Source organism: Melopsittacus undulatus, chromosome 5 (genome assembly GCF_012275295.1).
Source record: "Melopsittacus undulatus isolate bMelUnd1 chromosome 5, bMelUnd1.mat.Z, whole genome shotgun sequence".
In the NCBI taxonomy this organism is placed as follows: Eukaryota; Metazoa; Chordata; class Aves; order Psittaciformes; family Psittaculidae; genus Melopsittacus; species Melopsittacus undulatus.
Window position 1 is genome coordinate 81250893 of NC_047531.1, and position 22827 is coordinate 81273719.

General features: G+C 42.9%; 2 protein-coding genes across 6 annotated transcripts in view; one reads left to right on the forward strand and one right to left on the reverse strand.

Annotated features, from left to right (window-relative positions):
• LOC101869100 (lactosylceramide 4-alpha-galactosyltransferase-like) overlaps window positions 1–17211 on the forward strand; it is a 33552-nt gene extending 16341 nt beyond the window's left edge. For 2 of the 4 annotated variants that reach the window (XM_031048156.2, XM_031048155.2), the window contains exons 2-3: window positions 5828–5938; window positions 8168–11000. In XM_031048156.2, coding sequence (XP_030904016.2) covers window positions 8219–9277 — 1059 coding nt within the window. In that variant the 5' untranslated portion in view covers window positions 5828–5938; window positions 8168–8218 and the 3' untranslated portion in view covers window positions 9278–11000. Of the gene's footprint in view, window positions 1–5827; window positions 5939–8167; window positions 11001–16896 lie in introns of those variants that run through there. The other 2 variants (XR_004549609.1, XR_004080454.2) reach the window with 2 other exon arrangements.
• On the reverse strand, window positions 10713–19495 carry LOC101874980 (poly(U)-specific endoribonuclease-B-like). Of its 2 annotated transcripts, XM_031048157.2 has the most exons (8): window positions 19323–19495; window positions 18672–18723; window positions 14474–14573; window positions 13885–13981; window positions 12560–12681; window positions 12361–12473; window positions 11632–11785; window positions 10713–11209 (listed from the first exon to the last, which is right to left on the reverse strand). In XM_031048157.2, the coding sequence occupies exons 3-8, from the start codon at window positions 14531–14533 to the stop codon at window positions 10946–10948; spliced, it is 810 nt and encodes a 269-aa protein (XP_030904017.2). In that variant the 5' UTR covers window positions 14534–14573; window positions 18672–18723; window positions 19323–19495; the 3' UTR covers window positions 10713–10945. The 2 variants fall into 2 exon arrangements, with proteins under 2 accessions (XP_030904017.2, XP_005148268.2); XM_005148211.3 differs by lacking the exon at window positions 18672–18723.
• Window positions 19496–22827: the final 3332 nt, after the last annotated feature.

Consider the following 22827-nt stretch of genomic DNA (forward strand, 5'->3'; position numbering starts at 1 on the left):
CTGTCTGAACTTCTGGACTTGGAGGATTTTGATGAATGACAGAGTCCAGGTTGAGAGCGGTAACTAGTGATATACTCCAAGGATCTGTGCTGGGGCCAGTACTATTTAATGTCTTTATTAATGACCTTTATGACTATGGGATGGAGCCCAACCTGGACAAATTTGCAGATGATGCAAAACTGGGAGAAGTGGCTGATACACAGGGTGGTGGAGCTGCCTCCCTGAATGACCTCAGCAAGCTGGAGAAATGAACCAAGAGGAATCTCACTGAGTTCAACAAGGAGAATCTCAGTAGTGGGGAATAACTCCATGCACCTGTGGACAAGAAGTTAACCAGGAGCCAGCAGTGTGCCCTTGTGGCAAAGACAGCCAACACCCTGCTTGGGCTGTGATAAGTAGAGCATCACTTGCAAGGTCAATGGGAGCAGTCCTTCCCACTACTCAGCACTGGTGAGACACATCTGCGGTGCTGTGTCTGGTTCTGGGCTCCCCAGTTGGCTCAGGGGTTGGTGTACCACTGCACTATCTCTGAGCTTGCTCAACAAACAGCTTACATTATGGTTTAGCTAATGCCACTGGTAACATTAGACTAACACTTCTCTGGTCTGGATTCATATGACCATTCTCCAACAGCATTGTCACTGGGTGCAAGATAACCCTGTCAAACAAAGGGTTACTCTCTGATAAAATAACAGCTCCTGCTAGTGTTTTTTCACAATTAATGAACTATTGGCAAGATCACTTACCTGAAATTGAGTATGCCTGGGCCTTTTTGGAAGCTGTTACATCTCTATCTTAATTCATTCAGAAGATTTCCTGCTCTAAGTGCGACAGCATTCCTGACCATTTTTCACTAATCTTAGGCTACTGCTTATTGTATTTAGGAGACTGAAGCAGAACTGAAAAACTTAATGATGCTGCCGTGACTGACTGTGGTTTTTCTGTTTGTGGCCATTACTTAATTGGTTCTCTCTGTTGCAAACAATACACAGAGGCCATATATTTTTTCTGGATAACTTCGCTGAGATGCCATCAAGCTGTGGCCACTTTCTGTACAGTGATTTGGGAATCAGCAGCTATAAAAAGCCTGCAGTGTCATCACTTTGCAGAAACATGCTAATATCTTCCTGCAGCTCTTTGCTGTGGCTTGCTTTTAATTCTTCTCACCTCATGGAGTGTCTGTCCAGCACTGCATTGCAGCTCTAGGAGTGGGTATTTTCAATGTTCTTTCTTTTATTTCAGGAGAAAATTCAGTTCTAAAAACCATGTAAGTGAAATTGGATATTGCAGGGTTCGCTCTGGAAAGGTGAAGCTGTGATTAAGTACAAAAGATGTAGTTAAGAGACAGGTACGTTAAGCGTCCTCGGTCTATAGCTGCAGTTATCTTATGGCTCAATGTAATATCCCCATTACGATTAGGATATTCTCATGTCACCTCATTCATACGTGCTTTGTCTGCCATTCTTTCTAGGGTCAGAAGGAGGAGCTGTTGCTTAAATGCTGAATACTACGGGAACTGGTAGAGCAGAGTGGTGTCAAACAGCATGGTGACAGGGATGAATCCACCAACTGATTGCCCTAAACACTGTATATGAATATATATACTATAAACTAAATACTATGGGAATTGGCTGGTGGATTCATCCCTGTTTGGCACCGTGCTGTTCTTCCATGTCTAAAAGACGGAGGAGTCACCCACTGAATGTGGGTATTGTCAAATCTTTCCTCTTCTGCTCTTTTTGGTAATGTACATCTGAGGAAAATGTAGATCTTCAGCTGTTTTCTGACAGGTCCCCAGAATACTCCTACCAGGCTGCTTGTAATCAGTGATATGGTTCAGGACCTTTAGCAGCTATCTTGGTATGCAGCAGCACTTTGCTGGACCTGTTTCTTTCTCTGTTTTTGTTCTGAATTTATAGCAAATTTCCATACACCCTCCCAGTGTTCATATGTCCATATGCTTACTTGATGGGATATCACTAACCTTAAGAGTACCTTGTTCATTTCCCTAAAGACAACTGGGACTGGTGCAATCACTTCTTCCAAGGCTGATGAGAGCTATGCTGCTGACTTTCTACTTGATGTACCTTAAATGTAGCTTTAGAATAGTATAATGGCATAAGGTAGTGGAAGTTGCATTAAAATTACGTGACAAAGACAAGCAATAATAAGACAAAGAATGAAGGGAAGGTATAGCACTCTGCAGGAGTGATAGTTAGATTGGCCGTAAGAAGGCACAGCTATTGCTTTAAAATGTCAGCTGTGGAAAGGGACAGTCCAAAGCATCTTGCTCAGCTGAAGGCACAAAACCATCTCTAACCAGTCTTGTAAATCCACATTTAAGCATGTTCTGAGGGACATGAAAGAATTACATTCTCAATCCATTGTAGATAATAATAAAGGTAGATGCAGGTTATGTTTCTTTTACAGGTTCCCTTCTTCAAGGGAAGGCTCTGGCTCTCATCCCATGGGGAACATGACCAGCAGGTTAAAGGAGGTGATCCTGCCTCTCTACTCTGCTCTCGTAAGATCTCACTTGGAGTATTGTGTGCAGTTCTGGTGTCCTCAACATAAAAAGGACATGGAACTGTTGGAACAAGTCCAGAGGAGGCCACAAGGATGATCAGGGGACTGGAGCATCTCCTGTATGAAGACAGGCTGAGAAAGTTGGGGCTGTTCAGCCTGGAGAAGAGAAGGCTGCGTGGAGACCTCATAGCAGCCTTCCAGTATCTGAAGGGGGCCTACAGGGATGCCGGGGAGGGACTATTCATCAGGGACTGTGGTGACAGGACAAGGAGTAACGGATTCAAACTTAACAGGGGATTGGGTATAAGGAAGAAATTCTTTACTGTGAGGGTGGTGAGGTACTGGAATGGGTTGCCCAGGGAAGCTGTGAATGCTCCATCCCTGATGGTGTTCAAGGCCAGGCTGGGTGACATGGTTTAATTTGAGGTATCCCGGCCCATGGCAGGATGGTTGGAACTAGATGATCTTAAGGTCCTTTCCAACACTAACTCTTCTATGATTCTATGAATCATACAGTTCTAATGTAGTTAGTTAAAAGCAATTCTAATTGTTTTCAGCATGAACTGAGAGTGTAACATTTCATTCTCTGACATTGCTAAATGCATACCCTTAAGGAATTTGTACAGCTTCTTTCTTGCTATTTATTCTCACTACTTGAACTGCCACAAGGTTATATGTGTTTTATAATGGTATCTCTCAACAGTGTACATTTCTTCCCTTTAGGAATTATTTGCCAGATTTCAGGGACTTCTGAGAATCTGTTGTTACAGTTTGAAAAGCAGAGAGTACAGGAACTTGTGTTGCTTGTTTGGCTTTGTGTAAATTGGCTTCATGTACAATTCAAGTTGTACCATCATCTAATGATCATCCAGTTTTGGCTGTTTCCATTTTTGCTGTCTGTGGTTTTGTTACCAAGGAAAATATCAGTGAAGCACATTTGCAGTCATGCAGGGCAGGAAACTCCTTTGCTCAGTGTAGGGTGCTCTAGTACTCTTTAGGGGCACCAAGAGTATATGTGAGCATGTGCTGATCAAGCAGCATCAGATCGGTTGCGTGGTGGAGTTACAAGATCTTCTATGGTAACAGCCCTGTGTCTGTTCCTTTTCATACTACATTTAATCCTTTTTGTCCTTGACATAAGGGAAACCATTTAAATGTCAGCCTTTACCGTACACAGTAAGGTGTCTTGCTGCATTTTACAGTTTTTGTTTGGATGGGGTTTGGTGGGTTTTGGTTTGGTTGTTTCGGGTTTTTTGTTTTGTTGGGGTTTGTTTTCCTGTTTCCAGCACTGCATTGGTTAGTTGGGCTTTTAAATATAGCAAGCAAGGTTGTGAAAATCCTATGCAATATTTTGCAAATCATGTCTTGTCAGAAAGCATGCGTTAGCAGGTTTCTTGCCCCATGGAAGAAATGTTTGTGGCATGTGAATATATAACAAGCCTTGTCACACTCTCAGAGGGCCTCAGTATTTGCCTGTTTCTGCACTGTTATGAGAAGGAAGAGCATTACATTGCTTTCACTGCAGTATTGAACACACTGTGGAAAAACAGAGGAAGGCATGCCCACATCAGCAGGACTAGTGACCAGGTCCAGGACTAGGACTAGTGTCCTCAGTGACTATAATAAGGTGTCACTGGGGTCTAGTAAATGGATTAGGCAGGGTCATTCATGCAGGCTACACAAGCCGCTAAGTGACTTTCAGGCATTGCTGCCTGTAATGGGAACACAAGTGCCTATACCATGAACTTTTAAAGTTAGGTGAGATAAAGCTGGCTGTGGCTACTACAAAACCTGAGCAGAGCTGATGCAGTGATAGACCTGAGAAGTACATTGGCTGACCAGCTGGAAAGCATCTTTGCAGAGAAGGACCCGGTGGTCCTGTGGCAAACGAGCTGACCAGGAGCCAGCAGTGTGCCCCTGTGGCAAAGGTAGCCAACAGCCTGCTGGCCTGCATTCTGTAGAGCAATATCAGCAAGGCCTTCCCAACTGCTTGGCACTAGTGAGACACACTGGTGTGCCGTGTCAGGTTCTGGGTCTCCCAGTAAAAGCGAGACACAGATATACTGGAGATTATCCAGTGAAGGGCCACTAAGATGAGAAAGGGAATGGAGCATGTGCTGTATGATGAGTGAGAGAGCTCTTGATCATTTTTCTTTAAAAAGAGCAGATTTGGGAGGGGTCTTCTCAAGGTGTGTAAATACCTGTTGAAGGTGGGTGGGCAAAGAAGGCAGGCCAGGCTCTTCGCTGCGGAATCCAGTGATAGGATAAGATGTAATGGATACAAACTGAAACACAAGAAATTAGAATGAAAGGAATGGCAGTGAACCACTGGCACAGGTTGCATAGAGAGATTGCAGAGCCTCTGTCCTTGGAGAAGGTTGAAAGCCAAGAGGACATGGTCCTGAGCAAGCTGCTCTAGGTGAGGCTGCTTTGAGCAGTGGAGTTAGACAAACGGTCTCCAGAGGTGCCTTACAACCCCAACTCTTGTGATTCTGTGACTAGATGAGACCTGACCTGGGGCCTGGAGAGATCCATTGATGAAAGGGCTGGGAATAACTTAAGGTGCTTTGCAGAGATCTTCCCTAGTATTGGCGTCTTATAAGTCTATCCAGGGTGCTGCAGTGCCTGGAAGGACACAGGGAGGGGAGAGTGGTCGGGACTACATAGGCCTGACATTTGTCGTAGTCAACTTGGTGGAAACTGCAGTAAACACTCCCCTTAGTGGCTGCATGGATAAAGGTGACATTTTGTAAATGTGTGAACATGTCTTCTGTAAGGGACAGTCAGACACCATTGAGTACAGGGACAAGCAAAACCTGTCAAGAAATGAGGGACACCTGAATTTGGCAAAGTCGTTCAATGAAGTATCTGATGTAAGAGGGAGTATTCCTAATGAATGAGTAAATTAATTGGTCTAAAGAGTGTGTGTTCAAAGGAGCATTCACAACTGAAGTCTTGGGGTGGGAAGAGGCAGCCCTGTGAAACTCAGCTCAGTTATCATGGCAGCTACCCAAACAGCATGAGCACTGGGAATTCTAAGCAAAGGAGCAGAAAACAAAACTAACCGTCTTCCTGTCGCAGTGGAAAGCTTAATGTGTAGCGATAATGGGTTTCAATTCCCTCTTCCTTTTTGAGGGTTGGGCCTTTTTTTTCTAATCAATTTCAAATTGGATGGGTTATTCACAGCACAGCTGCCTGACCTTTGTATCAGCCACTGTAATAGCTGAGCATATGATATCACATCCTCCCCGATCTGTTTGCTGTCTTCATGTGTTGAGACTCCACCTCTGTTTCTTTTCAGAGAAAGGAAGTGCAAGAGCATAGAGTTATAGGTGGTCTCAGGTACACTAACCTCCTGAAAACGTTGTCCAGCTGAGCAGTCGCTTCTGTGGTGTCTTGAAAGCAGGAATAGGTGAGTAATATTTGCAGTTTCTGTGCAATGGGACTTTTAATTTCAGAGGAAGGTTGAGAGCCACATTTCCTGCGTTTGTTTTGTGTAATAGATGGACTGGCTCATGCCGCGTCTAAAATGTCCTCTTATCCATTGCAAAAGCGGGTAAGAGGATTTCTGAGTGTATTGTAGTAGACGGTCTTGCTCGTACTAAAAATATACCTGTAACCTTGATGCTTGATCACTGTTAGTGCCGCTCTTTCCTGCCTCCTCTACAGCAAAGACTCTGTCCCCTCCAGCCTGTACCTTCTTTCTCTTCTACAGCTTATCAAGCTAAAAATGATTTACAGGATTCAATCAGTTGTGGTGTGGAGGGAGAAATGGGTATGTAAAAAACAGTGTGTTTTATTTTCTTTGGTTTATGGTGTTTTTTCCTGCCTGTAACTCTCACAGCACATGCTGGTGATTTTCTTCAGGAGAAAAAAGTGTTCTGCGAATCCAGACCTGATGATTTACATACTGACTGCCTCTTCTCTGCCCCAAGCCCCACTGCCTTGTGGAGAGTGGTGGCTGTGCACTGTTGCACTGGAAACCTCCCACTGTGGCTGACAAGATATTTTCTGGCTCCATGGATTGTTCAGTGTGTCACTCAGCCACAGTACCTAGGGATGAATGACAAATGGAATTGTGCCAGCTTGGTTCTCTTTCCTGTCTCTTGGGTTACAGTTGTTTGATTAAAGCTTTGCTGTATCCTGAAGCTCTCTGTATGCCTGAATCTCTTCTGGATTATGGGGATCTGGAGATGGAGCAGAGGGAGGCAGGAGAAATCATAGAATTATTTAGGTTGGAAAAGACCTTTAAGAACATCAGGTTCAATTGTTCACCTGGCACTGCCAAGTACGTCACAAAACCACGTCCCTAAATGCCACCTCTACACATCTTTCCTGGGTGGCCTGTTCCCATGCTTGACAATCAGTTAAGTGAATAAATATTTCCTGATAACCAGTCTGGTGCACCTTGAAGCTGTTTCATCTTGCTGCTTCTTCATGTGCTTTCGTGCACTGATCTTTGGGGCCCCAGTGGGTGCCCAGGAGGTGCTGGTTCTGTTGTCCTTCACTTTAAGGGAAGGCAAGGGCCGAAATGCTGATGCTAATGCTGGGAATGTAGCTAAACGCCTTCTTTTTTCTGTTGCTGTCAAAGAGAGAAAGTAAAGATAGGGTGGTGGTGGGATTGCCTATCCATCACCTGGCAATTCCGTCAGCAGTGCAGAGCTGGTCACAATCAGTCAGCATGGCCTTTGCATACTGGGTTGGTGACCATTCGGTTAGACAGCACTACCTTCCAGAGGAGGTAGAAATGAGGACTTGGCAGGGAAGTAGGGTTGGGAAGCAGCCTAAAAACTCTCTTTACCTAGTCAGTTCTTATCCTTACTGTCTGCATCTGCCTCCAAAGCTGCTGCTGCTTTGTATCAATTCCCCTCCCATTATTCATCCCTTTTGCTACGCTACAGTGCCATGAAAAATGAGCCGGGCTCTGTGTAGGGTCAGGCAGTTGTTTTTGAAAGGTAGCAACTGTTGGATCAACAGCCTGAGAAGCTGAGGGCTCTTGATAGGAACTGACAGAACTGGGGGCTTGGTATTTTGTTTGGCTGTGGAACAGGCAGGTTGTGTATCAGGAGAAAAATACCATAATAAGTTTCCATCGGGGCAGCAGTTCCACACAATAGCTGTTGACAGAGCTCCAGGAACATTCATCAGGTTCATTTCTATTTCCTTGTCCTAAGGTTTTTTGCATATTTGTCTCATGTCCAGAATAACCTGAAATTCTGGATGATAGAAAAAGCCTCTAATGATGCTCCCAGTTTGTGTACACCAACACGAGGGCATGCCATTTGTGTATCAAATGCTGTATGTCCTTCCAAGCAGCAAGCACAACCTACATGGGTAACATACATGGACAGAACTGGGGATCAGTCTGGGTTTGTGATACACAGCAAAGAGAGACTTGTCTTTATTTTATGTTTGAAACAGGGGGATGCAAAGATGGGCAGTAGTTTTGATGCGAGATCTGAAGGCCCTGTGACAATATGGAGAAGCCAGGAGGCTGTTTCAGAAATGACCAAAAGGCACAATGTAGGCATGCTGCCCTGAGGTGGCAGAAAGAGAGTTCTGCTGTGCTGTGGTGTTGTCCAGAGGCTTGTGCTCTGCTGCCTTTTCTGCCAGTGTCTTTTTCTTCTTTTCTCCTCTTCAGATCACAACTGTCTTGGGAGAGCAGGCTCTGACTGGAGCAAGACTATCCAGCATGTCCAACTGCCTGCCAAAACTGACCACAGTGCTGCTCAGCCACAGGCTTGGGGCTCTGTCTATCCTCACTTTTTCCTTTTTGTCCTTTGCTTCTGTCATGTTCTACTGGAGAACCAGAGGGGACGCTGAGAGCCAGCTCTACAGCTTGCCTGCAGAAAGGAGATGTGAACTGGTTTTGCCTTCCCTTCCCCATCCTACTGCCAGTGGGCCCCCTCCTTCCCCAGTGAATGTGTTTTTTGTGGAGACATCAGAGAGAACTGATCCAAGTTACTTGTTCATGTGCTCTGTGGAGTCAGCAGCGAGGAAGCACCCGGAGACAAGGGTCGTGGTGCTCATGAAGGGCTTGGCAAACAGGAACGCCTTGTTACCCAAACACTGGGGTTTCTCATTGCTGAGCTGCTTCCCCAATGTGGAAATCCGGCCCCTGGACTTGACAGAGCTTTTCTCTGGAACACCTCTGGCAAAGTGGTACTTGCAGGCTCAGCAGCGCTGGGAGCCTTATTTCTTACCCGTCCTGTCCGACGCCTGCAGAATTGCCATCATGTGGAAATTTGGTGGCATCTACCTGGACACAGACTTCATTGTGCTTAAGAACTTGAAGAACCTCACCAATGCACTTGGTATCCAGTCTCAAGATGTACTGAATGGGGCCTTTCTGTCCTTTAAGCCCAAACACAAGTTCATGGAGCTTTGCATGCAGGACTTCGTGGATAATTACAATGGCTGGATTTGGGCGCACCAGGGGCCAGATCTCTTAACACGTGTGTTTAAGAAGTGGTGCTCCGTCAGTAATATCCAGAGCACTACGAGCTGTAAAGGTGTGAGTACTCTTCCCCCAGAATCCTTTTATCCCATTCCCTGGCAGGACTGGAAGAATTTATTTGAAGCCATCAGACCCCCAGTGCTCCACAAGCTCCTTGAAAACACCTATGCAGTGCACATATGGAATAAACTGAGCCACGGGACAAGATTAGAGATCACATCCCAGGCTTTGCTGGCTCAACTGTATGCTCAGTTCTGCCCTGCCACATATGCGAAGATGAAGGAGGACTCTTGAAGAGCAGCCAGGGCCTGCAGTATGACCTGTGGACTTTTGGCTGCAGGGAACTTCTCCAACCTGAAGGACACTCAATGTTTTTCACCTTCAACGGAGCAGGTATTCTGTGTGACAGCTCAGTGATTTTGTACCATTTCCAATATCTGCCTCAGATCCTATGTGTTTCAGATGAACCAGGACCTTAGTTTAGATTCTCTTGTACTTCAGTAGCTCTTGGTTCTGCAGAGAAAGGTGAACTTGTTCATCAGTGCCTATCAGTTGCTGCTCTATTGCTGTTATCTCATTGTTCCTCTTGTGTATTATACCTCAAAAGCCTCTCTGTAGTTTCAACAGCTGTAGAAACCCTTGGCTTGGTCTCTGTAACATTTCTAAGGATGTAAATGAATGCCAGGCTGTGCTATAAGACAGGGTTTACTGGAGCTTAGGACCAAATTTCATGAGTGGTAAAGATTCCTACGGCTGATGAAGTCTATGGGGAGTATATGAAAAATCTTAAAGAAAGGGAAAACATTTTAAATCCCTGCATGGGTCTGTGTAAAGTTTTTCCTCTTTTCCAAAGGTACTTTATTTCAAATTATCTTTTCTACTGTTTTACATTCCACAGCAACAGGCCAACTTTTCTGGTCCTCTTCAGGAAAACAGACAGACAAAAGCAGTTTTTACCAGTGTGACTAAAGATCCTTGCTTTGTTGAAAAACATCTTGCGGGATGTGCCTATCTAACCAGTCCTTGACACACTGAGGGTGTCAGTATATGCCTTTTACTGCATTGCTATGAGAAGGCAAAGCATTACGTTCCTTTTCACTTGAATACTGAACACATTGTGGAAGAACAGAGGGAGGCATGTCCACATCAGCAGAAGGACCAGTGACCGGGTCCAGAACTAGGACCAGGTTTCCTCAGTGATCTTATTACTGTCAGTGGGGATCTAGTAAATGGATTATGCATGGACATTCACCTAATGCTTATGCAGGTTACACAAGCCGGTAAGTGACTTCAGGCATTGCTGCCTGTAATGGGAACACAAGTGCCTGTACTATGGACTTTTAAAGTTAGGTGAGATAAAGCTGGCTGTGGCTTCTACAGAACCTGGGCAGAGCTGATGAAGTGACAGACCTGCTGTTGATCTGATGGATCTGATGACCATTCTCACAGCTGAAATCAATTTCTATGTGTCCAAAGCACCGTAATTGTAAAAATGCATTTGAAATTAATGTTTTATTAAATGAGAAGAAAAGAACATCTGGTTCTGTTTGTGCCAAATCAAAGCTCCTGTAGGAAAGCAACATGTAACCAATGTGTGATTATTTCTTTTTCAGATATGCAGTAGCTAACAAAGAAGAGAAACATGTGTATCAATTTTAATATGACCTTTCCCTACATTCCATTATCTGTTTAAAAGTATAGTGTTATAATGCATAAAGGAAGGCTGATGTAAGTTTGATCCAGCTTTTAATATGAGCAGAAATATGTCTCAAGACTTGTCAGACGCTGAGCCATGGCACACTGTTGATTAAACACTACACTGCAGACCAAAAGCAAATGAGTCATCAATTTTTACTCAAAATCAGTTGTATAAGGCAACACCTCAACTTACTCTGCTATTTGGTCCCTATTCCTGTCCCTTCCCCTCCTTCCCCACCCTCCAAAAAAAGTTGCCTGATCACTCTAGGTAGTGTCTTCACTGCTGGTGTTGAGGAGTACTGGATATGCTGTTCCAATGTGGTGCCCATGGCAGCAAACAACTATCTGTAGCTTGTATTCCTCTATCATCACTGTTTCACGTGTGACTTTTCCTTCAGACAGCAGGAAAATGATGGTGTAAAGGGCAAATTCAAACTCCGGGCTGACACCAATAAAGGTACTTCCAATTGGCTTGACTGAGCCCTTCCAGCTGAACTGGATGCTCAAAACTTGGTCGTCTTTGTCGGGCTGAAAGCATAAGCAGAACAACAGAATAATTTCTGAAACAGCTGCAGCCAGGCAGATACAATTTCTGACTCAAGAGTTTTGAGAGCATTGTGAGATTCAGTCATCCTTGCTTTGCCAGGGTGCTATAGCTGGAGCATAGCCTTTTCCCTGTCTTCTGGAGCACATGTGATCATTTATCTCAGTTAAGTTTCAGCAGTGGTGTGATTCTGTAACCACCATTACTACTTTTTAAAATAGGTTTTACAAAACAAAAAAGAAGCTGGACCTGAGGGCATGCTCATATTTCTTCTTATATACACCTGGGCAAATCAGGTTCAAAACACTTGAGCCTATGATGGCATTGTTGTGCCTTGATTCATTGCCACAGCTTTTATCTCCATATCCATTTGTCTTACTTGCAAAGGCACCCTGCTTATTCTTACCCTGGTTTTGTTCTTCCGAGTCACATATCCCTTGTAATCAATTTGGTTGCGCTTTTCCTGAAGGTAAAATTGCACCCAGTTGTGCAGACCTAATATCTGTTTACCACGCCTCGTTTCTCCAACAAAAACATGTTCAAAACCACAAGAATCAGGGCTGTAATAAACCAAAGAATAATATATAGGTCTCTTATGTGTTTAAATAATTCAGATAGGCATAGGTGAAAGGTAAGATGTACAAGCTTGGTTAGGCTGATTTATGAGTAGTTGTTTTATTTGTCTGGATTTGTTAGGTTTTCTTTCTTACTTTGCACAAAAGTTGCAATAAAATCTAGCCACAACATCTAAATTTGATCATGAAGGTTGCTAGTAAGTGCCACAGATTTTAGCAGGGCTTCTGGCACTGTCTCCCATAACAGATTCATAGACAAACTGATAAAGTACAGCTTAGAAAAGTGGATGATGTGGTAGGCTGAAAGGTGGATGAATGAATGTCTGTAGTTGAAGGCCAGTGATTAGGGACATGAAGTGCAGCTGGAAGCAATTCACCAGTTGTGTACCCCAAGGGTTAGTACTACTAGTATCAGTAAGTCTTTAAACACAATCTGTGTGGGAGCAATGAATACCTGAGGCTGTTTTCCAGTCCTTTGTGTAACAGATATCAGTTTGGGTTATATTTACCTAAGTCAGAAAAGTGGAGAGATTAGCAGGGGCCATATCCATTCAACATACCTGTCTCCTCCTTTCCTGGCGTAGAGCTGGAACCAGATGTCATAGAGCTGATGTTTGAAATCGGCAACGTTTGGCTTTGCTAGTTTTTTTTTCAGCAGATATTCATGAGCTAGCTGAAGGACAGAATACCAGGATACATGCAACAGTTTACTTTTTAATTCAGTGTTTTCAGTGACTAAAAAATATCTGCGTTACTCACTTTCATTACTTTAGTCGCTAAGATAGCGTCAAGAAAACGATTGTTTTCAGCTATTTCTTCTGGAGTCACTACTTCTGCTACACCAGTTGATGTCTCATAGTTGTCCAATAAGGAAATAAAGGCTGCAGAAAGAGAGAAACCTTCAGCGTGCTCATTCTGATGAACGAAGGCTTAATTGTACCTGTGATCCAGACATTGGAGAGTGCCATAGTGGAAAGATACCACATAATATGCCTTGACAGGCCTTAGACAACAATGCTCCTTTATTTGTCAAATTTAATTCTTGGGTACACTGTTAGGTGTAAGTCTGGGGGTGACTACAGGCTAGAACACTGCTGGACTTCTTTTTGAGATAAACAGCTCACTATTGATCTTCTTTATGGAACCAAGTGCTGAAGCAGTAATGACCTTCTACCAAAACAAATTATATCTGGCCACCAAAATTACAGATATAGGCTTACAAACTTGAGCTAAGCTGTCGGGAGGCTTTGTGGGCATTACTTCAGGGGAGGAATAATACAGCATAAACATATGCAAGATGGCTTGAGCTTGGGCATGTGGCCACTGAGTGAATGGGTTATTTTTCTCCTTTTCACCCCTTTTGCTCCCTGATCCCTGCCATCACCTCATCTACTCATGCTCTAACACTCTGTGGATTCTCAGGGATGATTCATCACACCAAACTGATAGAAAAGTATGTGAGGTCAAAAACCCAAGTAATTCCCTGCCAGGTTAGTGAGCTGAAGGGATTTGGTGTAGGGTTTGCTGAGTACCAGAGCTGCCTTCACTTAAGCACAGGATTGTGTGGCTCAGAGAGGAGTAGGGGGGAACAGAGAAAACCAGTGCTCCCCATTACACTGGCTGTTTGATTAGCTTAATGTAACTCTATCTGGAGAAAAGCAAATCAGGGAAGGGAACATGCATTCATAGATATACTTCAAGTATAGCCTTCCACAGAGATACAAGCAGTAGCTGTGGACTTCATGTTATCTGAAAGGACTAGAAGCTGTGAGCAAATGAGAAAAGATGACTGACATCTTTTTCAATACCCAGAATAACATCAAAGCAATGGTAAGAGTCTCTTCCATTTCACTTTGTAGTGGAAGAACTACAGAGAAATTAGATCTGGCTAAGGACAAAAGGATGTTCTGTTTGAGGCTACAGGTAACATCCATGCAAATGTTGTGGGAAGTACTTTCAAATTACATGAAGCCTGATCCTCATCACCATCTAAATTAAATAGGATGTTATATATTAGCAAACACTTAAAACCCAACACAGATTCTTCATGTCATTTCTATCATTAACAAAAGAATGTGTCTCACTTGCAAAAGTTTTTATGCTCTTCAGGCGTTCTTCATTTACATTGTGAAACAGACGTCTGGCTGCGCTGTCACCTTGCTGTGCAGCACCTGCTTTTCCCTAGGAGAAACATCAGAGTAAACAATGAAAGAAGTAAGATGTCCTTAGAGGAGGCAGTGCCTGCCCTTATAATAATCAAAACACACCCCATAATGCTTTTGGGATTCTTTGTTAGGAATTGTCTTCCTATGAAACTTCAATACCACAGTTTGCCAATCATCTGCATAATTGGAAAGGTTGCACTCCATCTTCTCCTACAGGCCACTGATAGAGATATTAAATAGGACCCAAGTTAAAAATATGTTTATAATATATAAAGACATATTGTAGGACCCAAGACAGACACCTGAAAGACTTTTCCACTTGGAACCAATGCGCAGGTAGCGTGGATCATTAATGTGTTCTCTGTACTGTTCCCTCTCCCATTATTAGGAAATCCTGCCTATGCATTTAACAGAAATGATAAAGCACGGGCAAAATGATGTTTTGCCAACACCTTTTCCTACAGTGCCATATTGCCCTTAATCCTTATGTGACTTAGCAATTGATTACCTGCAAATCAATTGTGTAGTCTTTCCCTGGAATAAGGCGGTTAACATCCATATCCCACATCTCATTGAAAAGTGTAGAAAGTTCATGATTTAAGGCTTCCCTGTCAAGAAATACAGTGAAAAATGATGTATGCTATTATTCCTGCAAATCACTTCTAGCATCTTCTGATGTCACTCTGTGTTCTGGATTTCAGCTTGACATTAGGAGAGCTTTCTCTTCTCCCCTCACCTTCCTGTCAGTGCTGCTCTAAACAACAGAGCTCACAGTTCATGTTCGTATCTAAAGAATGCAGGTAACCTGTAATGAAACTTGAGCCTTCCCTCAGGTTGTTTTAGAGCCTGTTTTAACACATTTTTTGCTAATAAGCCTTCCTGCTGTTTTCCATGTGCTGAAATAAGCATGAGGATGGTGGTGGTGTTTCATTCAGGAGCATTCTATGTACAGACAAGCAGTGTAAAGTAAGCAGGAGGTTGTTATCAGCATGTAGCAACACTACACAACAGAACACAAAGCACAGGAAGCAAAGAATTGTTTTCTAGCAGCAATCTTTTATACACCCTTCCTACCTTCCTGCAAGACCCCATGCTAGAGACACTTTCCTTTGCCCATATGTGTGGTTATCCTAGCAAAAAAGTTAGTGATGAAGGGTGATCAAGACTCATTTTAAACACAGGGTCTGCATACAGTAAAATTCTCTCATGCACTGATCTCTGACGCACATACAAACCTACCCAGGCTGGTCCTTTCCTCATTTTAATAGAATTTTACCCTGCATAATAGCTTATAGTCTTCAGAAGTCTATCCAGCCATACATCAATAAGATTAGGAAGGGTTATTATTGTGATGAACCACCCTAAAGTACCTCCAGTTTCAAGGGCATTAAGTCCAAATTAATCCATAAGACCAAGACAAAGAAAAGAGTGGAGAAGAAAGAGAAGTAGATTAATCTTCAGATGACTCACAGTTCAATTAATCCATTACAAACCAGCACATGCACTGATGCCCAGAGAAGGACTGCTTGGTAATTTTGAATTTCTCCTCCAAAGTAGATGGCAAGTAAAGAAAAAAGTGCCAACATTTGACAACAATGGGCATTTCTTTCAAATAGTCATTTGGGCAACTTGCCATGATTTTAACTGATTCTTCCAGACTGAACCAAGGCACTTTCAAGCCCAACTCTGAACCTCCTAACTGGTTACATCTTCTTCTTCTGTTCCAGCCAGGATGGAGAGGCTTGTTGCATCCTCCTCCCAGTGGCAAATTCCATGCTTTTTAGCAGAAAGAGCAAACAAATATCGTGGTAAGGTGAGAGTGTTCTGATGTGCCAGCCTCGGTGCGAGCAGCTTGAGAGCCAGGAAGAGCAAAAAGCCAGCTAAGTGGGCACCTGCCCATTATTGGCAGGGAGGAGACAGAAGTCAGAGCAGAAAAGAGGACATTAATCAAAGGGGGGGAGCAGTACAGTGAGACTTTATGGGAATTCTCTTGTCCTGGACTGCACTTTCTGGCTGGCTCAGAAACTGCTGGTCTAAGCTGTATATGGAAAGAAATAGAACCAAAAAGTGTCAAACTGTGCCTGTAGAACTGAGACTTCCTCTTCTCCTTCCATTACTGAGCAATCCTTTTTATCTGGAATTGTCTGTGTGACTGTGGGATGGAACTCAAGCAAGCCTAAGGTTAGAAGCACCTGAAAAGCATAAGCAATCTGTGCTTAACTATTTGAGAGCTTGCTGCCTACAGGAATTCATATCCCTGAGATAAGGGCCAAAAGCAGCCAGCTGACATTAATGCACCAGAGGATAAGCTGCAGCAGCTGAGGAGCATAAGAACATATGTGTTTTTATATTATACACAGTATTAGAGTGGGGAAAGAAACCTCCTACAGAAGGGTGGAGCAGACAACAGTAACTACTTCATCTGCCACAACTCAGCCTGCCTGTACTGGAACATGAGCTGTCATGTACCTCAGCTATGCTGGAGGCACTGACAGTCTGGTTTTGCTCAGGTTCTGTGACACTTTGAGATCGTTGTTGATGGGAAATCTACAAGGCTCACTTGAATTTCGAACTGGGCTTGAATAGGTGTCAATACCTGAAAAAAGGAAAAGGACTAAAAATTCTAGTATATGGGAGCCAAAGGATATGTTTGTTGATAGGGTTAAACACGAATATGAAGGAAGATTCTGGTTTGGAACAAGTACTTGCATGGATCTTACAGTGGAGCAGAAGGAGGCTGTCACAGAGGAGCCATATTCAGCCCTTGCGCAAACCCCAGGTTCTGCTTATACTGCAGAAGTGTGGCTTGTGGCATCACATTATCAATACTGGCTATGCAGCCCAAACGAGGCACCTGCTTAACTTCATATGGAGTTAGCCTCAAGCTGTACCACAGAAGCCACCAACAGCAGCATTTTTGTTTCTTTTCAGCCATTCATTCTTTCCAAAGTCTTGAGAAGAGCCATTCCTTCTCAAAAGAGCTTACAAGTCCACACTAAGCAGAAAACTGTTCATCTCACCGGCTCAGCCGAAGTCCCATGAACAGGATGGGCAAATTCGCAGAACAGGACTGGAGACGTTTCTCAAACTTCAAGTCTACGTTTATGTTACCTTGGACTGACCTGATTTATTGGCTCACTTTTCTCCTGTGCTCTGGACCCTCCTGCTGCCTATTCCTCTGCATCGGGCTTATCCCATCTGTTGGAGTGCCACCATATTGTGTCTAATACAGTTTTTACTTTGGAAGTTACTACCAGTGGTGGATAGGAGTCTGCTGTCTGTTGAACATCCAAAGGTATGTGAAATATTAGGGGCAATGTCAGTTGTTTGTTTTGGGGTGAGGTTTTGTTGTTATTGTTGTTTGTTGGAGTTTTTTTAACATATATATTTTGTTCAAAATACATATTATTTTATGTACATATATTTTAGTATATATGTATTTTGGTAAAAGTCACCTATACAGGAAATCTGTCATTCCTTCAACACCTACTGCTCATTCTTTGCTCTTGGCAGGTTTGTCCTGTTTTTATAAAGCCTACAAGGCTCTGATCTTTCCTCCTCTAGAAACGTTATGGAATAATGCATGAGCTTATGGAGGGAAGCTCAAGGTGTCTACTCAGGAGACAGTTATAGTAAAAGCATATTTACAGATTTCAAGCCTCATATTTGTTTAATAAATATACTTCTACTAAATGTATTCCTGCATTCAGAAAATGTGTCTCAAACCTCTATAGTCACTTAATATTACAAAATAAAAGCCTTTTCTCTCCTTCTCTGCTGGGTGCTATCACACTATCATCATGAGCTTTTCCTCTCCTTTTTGTTGCCCTTTTAGTTCCTAGAGCAGAGGTCCTGCACACATTGTAACTTCAGACTGTAATAAAGAAAACTATATTGGTGCCAAAGCAAAGAACTTACTCAGTGGCTTACATAGTCATGTTGTAAAAACTCTTTCTGTGTAGTACTTCTTTTAAAAGTGTCCATAAACTGAGCGTACATGTATGAGGTGAAACAACTTCAAAGAGAAGCAGCCAAACACCTTCATGCAAATCCATGACACACAGCATTTAGGTAAGATCTTCTTGGGAAAGAGTATTGTGTATTTACTCTCTGCTCTCCCATACGATTACATGTATGACTCAAACCAGTGATTTTTATCATTAATTCTTAATCCTCTCCCTGTATTGAGACCTCTCAGTTGTTAGATCTGTGCTTTCACAGGGGATAAATTATTTCTTTGCAAAAAGTCTGTCCAAGTGGATTTTATCCATTTGAAGTCTTGCTTAGATGTGCTTACGTGCACAAACCACCCAACAACAAGAACACTAAGTCTGCATGTGTAAGAGATGAGAAAACTTTTTTGGGAGGCTCTTTGCAATAGTAACTCCAATGCACCAGTAATGTGGCTAGAGCAAAAGAATCTAACATCTCCATTTTGTTGCAGCTTTTGAGTGAAACATTCACATGGTCTATCTGTTTTGTCCAAGTTATTTTCTTCTCTGAAACCTTCATTCTATGCAAAACAATGCCCCAGTGTTTTATTGCTATAAATCAGAAATTACTCAAGACTTGAAAAGCATTAAAAGGTCAGTGGCAAATCATGTGAACAAGTCAACAGTGTCAAAGCAAGAAAAACAAGTCTTGCAAATGCGTCAGATGAAGCCCTGCAAAGAAGGTTTGATTGAACATCTCTAAAGTACATTTACCTTCAGCAACCCTTTGAACATCATCCAATTTTAAAAAGCCTTTAGTCTTGGCCTAGAGAAGAAAAGCATTTGGAAAGGCTGGTGAGCAACCATTTACAAGAAGTTCCCAACCATTTAAAGAATTGGTTCCAATGTTGTGAAATACATGAGTCAGCTTATATGGTTAATAGAAGGTACAAACAATTATCTTGATTTTCCTCTTATGCCAGTGTATATGTCTTTTACTTGAGTCTAGTGACATTTTTCTTAGTTTAAAGCTGGTAGATAAAATAGCAAAGGACAAATAAGACAGATTTTGTAGGTGGAAAGAAAAATGTTGCCTATGGACAAAATAAGGGTAGGCAGTTACAGGGCAAACACTTTGTCAGAGTCCTGGAAAGGCACAGTAATGTTTGGAGAACCAATTCTATGTTATCAGCTATGTTTAAGCAAAATCTGGTCTCAGCATGAACTTATTTTAGCCAAAGCAGCTTAAGTTTCACTTGTCTCTCCCACTTCTTAAGCTGAGTTAGTGAAATAGAATGGAAACAGGAAGTGGGGTTATTGCTGTGCTGCATTTCACACAGCTCCCTTTTACGCGTCTACCAGAACAATATATCCCATCCCCACTGCCCTTCGCGTTAGAGAAGCATTAGTATGATTTTCTCTTACCCATTAGCCATGACAGGAATGAGTTATTCTCTCAGCAAATACACTGAAAAGGGATAGGGCAACTGGAAGCTCAGAAATCCTCCTGGTAGTCCAAAACATAGAGCTGTCTCCCTTTTATACTCCGTTTGCTTGTTGAGGACTGTCACTCAGACTGACAGGCAGCTCAGGAATGCAATGGAGAGGCAGGAGGTGCCAAACCCCACAATAAAACATAGAGTGTAAGGACAAAGACATCTCACGCCTCTCTCAGTGCAGGCATGCTCAAACCAGGAAGTCAGAGCCACCACTACCAGGCTCTTGCTTCACCTTATCACTGCAGGTAATCAGTATGGTAAGGGAAAACAGAAGGTGATGGCAGAGAGACATGTGGTGACCATCACCTTCTCCACCTGGGTTTTCAGATACAGTTTTGAGATCCTTGTATGAACTTCAGACATGAGTCACAGCATTGTGCCTGGACTATTTGTTAGCAGGTTTTTAGATGGCTACGAGAATTTTGGCCCTGAAATAAACACTGCAAGTCTGAAAGCCTTGACTGAGATGGACAAGGCCATTCTTGACTTGCTGTTCTATATACAGTTACTATTTCACAATAAAAAGGAAGATGATAATAAACAGGTAAAAAAATACAGGTGGGGAAGAAAAAACACCAATTTGTGCTTGTTTATTTACATCTTAAATTGCTAGTTGCAACCTTGTAAATATTAGGAGGTATTATAATAAGGAAATACTGCATAAAGGCAGAACTTTGCATGTACCACTGGAAGCAAGTGGTAGCAAGTGCTGGCAAGTTGAGATACCCACTCCAGTACCTGTCGTGGGATGCATGCATGCAACATGTGGCTAAACTAACCTTCAGGTGGTTGAATGCTTATTTTTGTTTTATAATTTTAAAATTCTCTTCTTCATAGCTATTAATTTCAGAAAACTGTAGCTTTAGATTTAAACTGTATATATGCATATACAGAAGACAAAATGGTTTGATGTTAGGCCACCAGTTATAGAAATGGTTCTGTACTTCTGGTCCATGTAGCCTTCAAACAATCCTATTAGAGCCAAACAAAGCTCCCAGTAGTGGAGATACCTGACACATGGAAATGTACAGGAGACAAACCACACAGCTAGATTGCTTAAAACACATAAAAGTGAAGATTCCTTCTTACATTGGTAGGGGATACTTATGTATCTCAAAACTGAATATCCTTAATTTTAACTGAAATTTTCTTTACCATGTTTTGTTAGTATTTATTGCAGTTCTGGATAAGCAAGGACAAAAAATACAGTTCCTGGATGCAGTAGTTATTTCTCTAGGCTTTAGTTTAAAATACAAAAGCCAGTGGGCATAGTCTATCTATAAAAAAGGTGCAACTCCTTTATTCACACTAGCAGAAGGAGCCCTGATGGGAGCCCAGGGAATTTCCATTTACAAGCAGCAGCATCACTGGAGTCAGCAATTTTCAGTTAATCTGTGATAAAATTACAGGTCAGATCAGTAGCATTGCTAGTAATTTCATAAACATGTACTTAAATCTCTTGTAAAACTTCTATCCTATGATTTAGATGTTGAGCTAAGAAAACTTAAGGATCCCAACAGAAATGACGCTCTGATCAAAGGCAAATGAGATTGGTGCAGTATCTGGGTCATTCCTGGATCTAACACAGGCAGTAAGAAAACCTGAGTGTCCAGAGAGCGACCTTGCTAACACCATGGGTTGGCTTTCTCTACTGAGAAGATCAAGCAGTGCTTTGTCAAACTGGGGGGCACAGTTTGTTTGCTGTGCAGGAGCTGAGGTCAGGCTTTGCCCGCTCTCTGTTCTTGTCTGGCACAAGGGAAAGGGGAGCATATATAGCACTGTCTCACTCACATGTGAACAGCATTTCCAAAGAAATAGGGCAATAGACTTGTGGAAGATGCTCCGCCTGACAAAACTGCCACCTCAAGCATCAGATGCTGACCTATTCAAAGGTCAAGGATCAAGGAAACCCTGTGAATAAGACCTGTTTCTAAAGCATGTAGGTGTCTATGTGCATTTCTGGCCTGAGTATTGCACTTTTCAAACCAAGGTAGGCAGTGGATAGGAGCTGTTTTTTCACCTCTGATCAGGTGCCTAAACTTCCCTGAAGAGGGAAAGGGCTCATTCAGCATTAAATTAGACATCCTTGATAGATCTAGAGATGGTGAGTGAGAACACTGCTTTGCATGCTTCCAGAACAAAGCAGCCAAGGGGGCTCACACACACACAAAGGGCTGGACAGGCTCAGGGAGACTGAGTAAAAGGTGGCAGCTAGAACAAATACAGTGCAGAATTATAGCAGGCTCAGTCCTTTCCCCAGAGAAGCCTGAACAGGCCTTTGGGTCATGTTTTATGTGCGGATATAGGGAAAAGGAAAGTTTGTGAGACGCTTGAGTTTTCTAGACATTCCTATCGGAGCCTCAGCTATTGCCTCTGAGTCTCCACAAACTGACCAATACTGAAAAGCAGTGCAGGCATGTGCCTGGGCTGGTTAGTGGGAACCACGCCAGGTCAGAGCTCACAGCGAGCAGGGACCGGGGAATATGAGGACTCCACCCTTCCCTAAGTGACAATGGTGTTATAATCCCTTCGTTTACTTGGGAGTTTCTGGTGCAGCAGCTCTCTTCAAAGCACAAACTAAGAGGATTACATAGCCAGGCATGTTTCTGTCATAGAAATGCCAGGGAAAAAACTCCATTCCTGCAGCTAAATGTCTTCAGCTAGACTGTGCAGTGATTTGCCTTGCTTGCCTTTAGATTAGCCTGTTAACCTTCCCTTATTTGTCAGTGCTAATTCCAAGGTTTAATAGGTAAACCATGGCTGACTTACGAGTGTTCCCATAGCCAGACCAGCTGCCTGCACAGTCACCAAACCCATAGGCTAGGAGAAAGCAAGCGCTTGAAGGTGCAGATGGCTCAGTACCCCTGTGTGAGCAGAGGGGCTAAGGCAGGATTGTTTTATGGGTGGTTTGGGGCTTTTTAATCTTAATGTTAGGACTGTGAAGCATGCACCTTCCTTGGTTTTGTAAGGAGGAATTGTGTTTAGGAATCATCACGACCTGTCTACTGCAAGTAAAGACATCTTAGCTACAGAGTTTTGAAGCATTTCACATTTGGTATGTTTGCTTATTAATCATTATTTTGTATACATCGATGTAAACCAGACTTTTAGGCAGTCTGGCTGAAACATCCTGTCTTGCTGAGCAGCTCAGTTCTTGTGTTTTTCAACAAACATCACCATTAACCACAGAATCACAAAGTCATTAGGGTTGGAAGTGACTTCTGGAGATCATCCGGTCCAGCCCCTGCCAAGGCAGGGCCACCAAGAGCAGGTTACACAGGAACGCCTCTGGGCGGGTTTTCAGTCTCTACAGAGGGAAACTCCACAACTCCCTGGTCAGCCTGTTACAGTGCTCTGCCACCCTCAGTGCAGGGAAGTTCTTCCTCATGTTGAGGTGAAACTTCTTGTGTTTGAGTTAATGGCTGTTGCTC

What these genes read in the sequence shown, in the direction of transcription:
- LOC101874980 (XM_005148211.3), bottom strand. An exon ending in GAGCATAAAAACTTTTGCAA is followed by an intron (nt 12,682 to 13,884) that starts GTGAGACACATT and finishes CTCTTTCTGCAG; the next exon opens with CCTTTATTTCCTTATTGGAC. An exon ending in TAGCGACTAAAGTAATGAAA is followed by an intron (nt 12,474 to 12,559) that starts GTGAGTAACGCA and finishes TCTGTCCTTCAG; the next exon opens with CTAGCTCATGAATATCTGCT.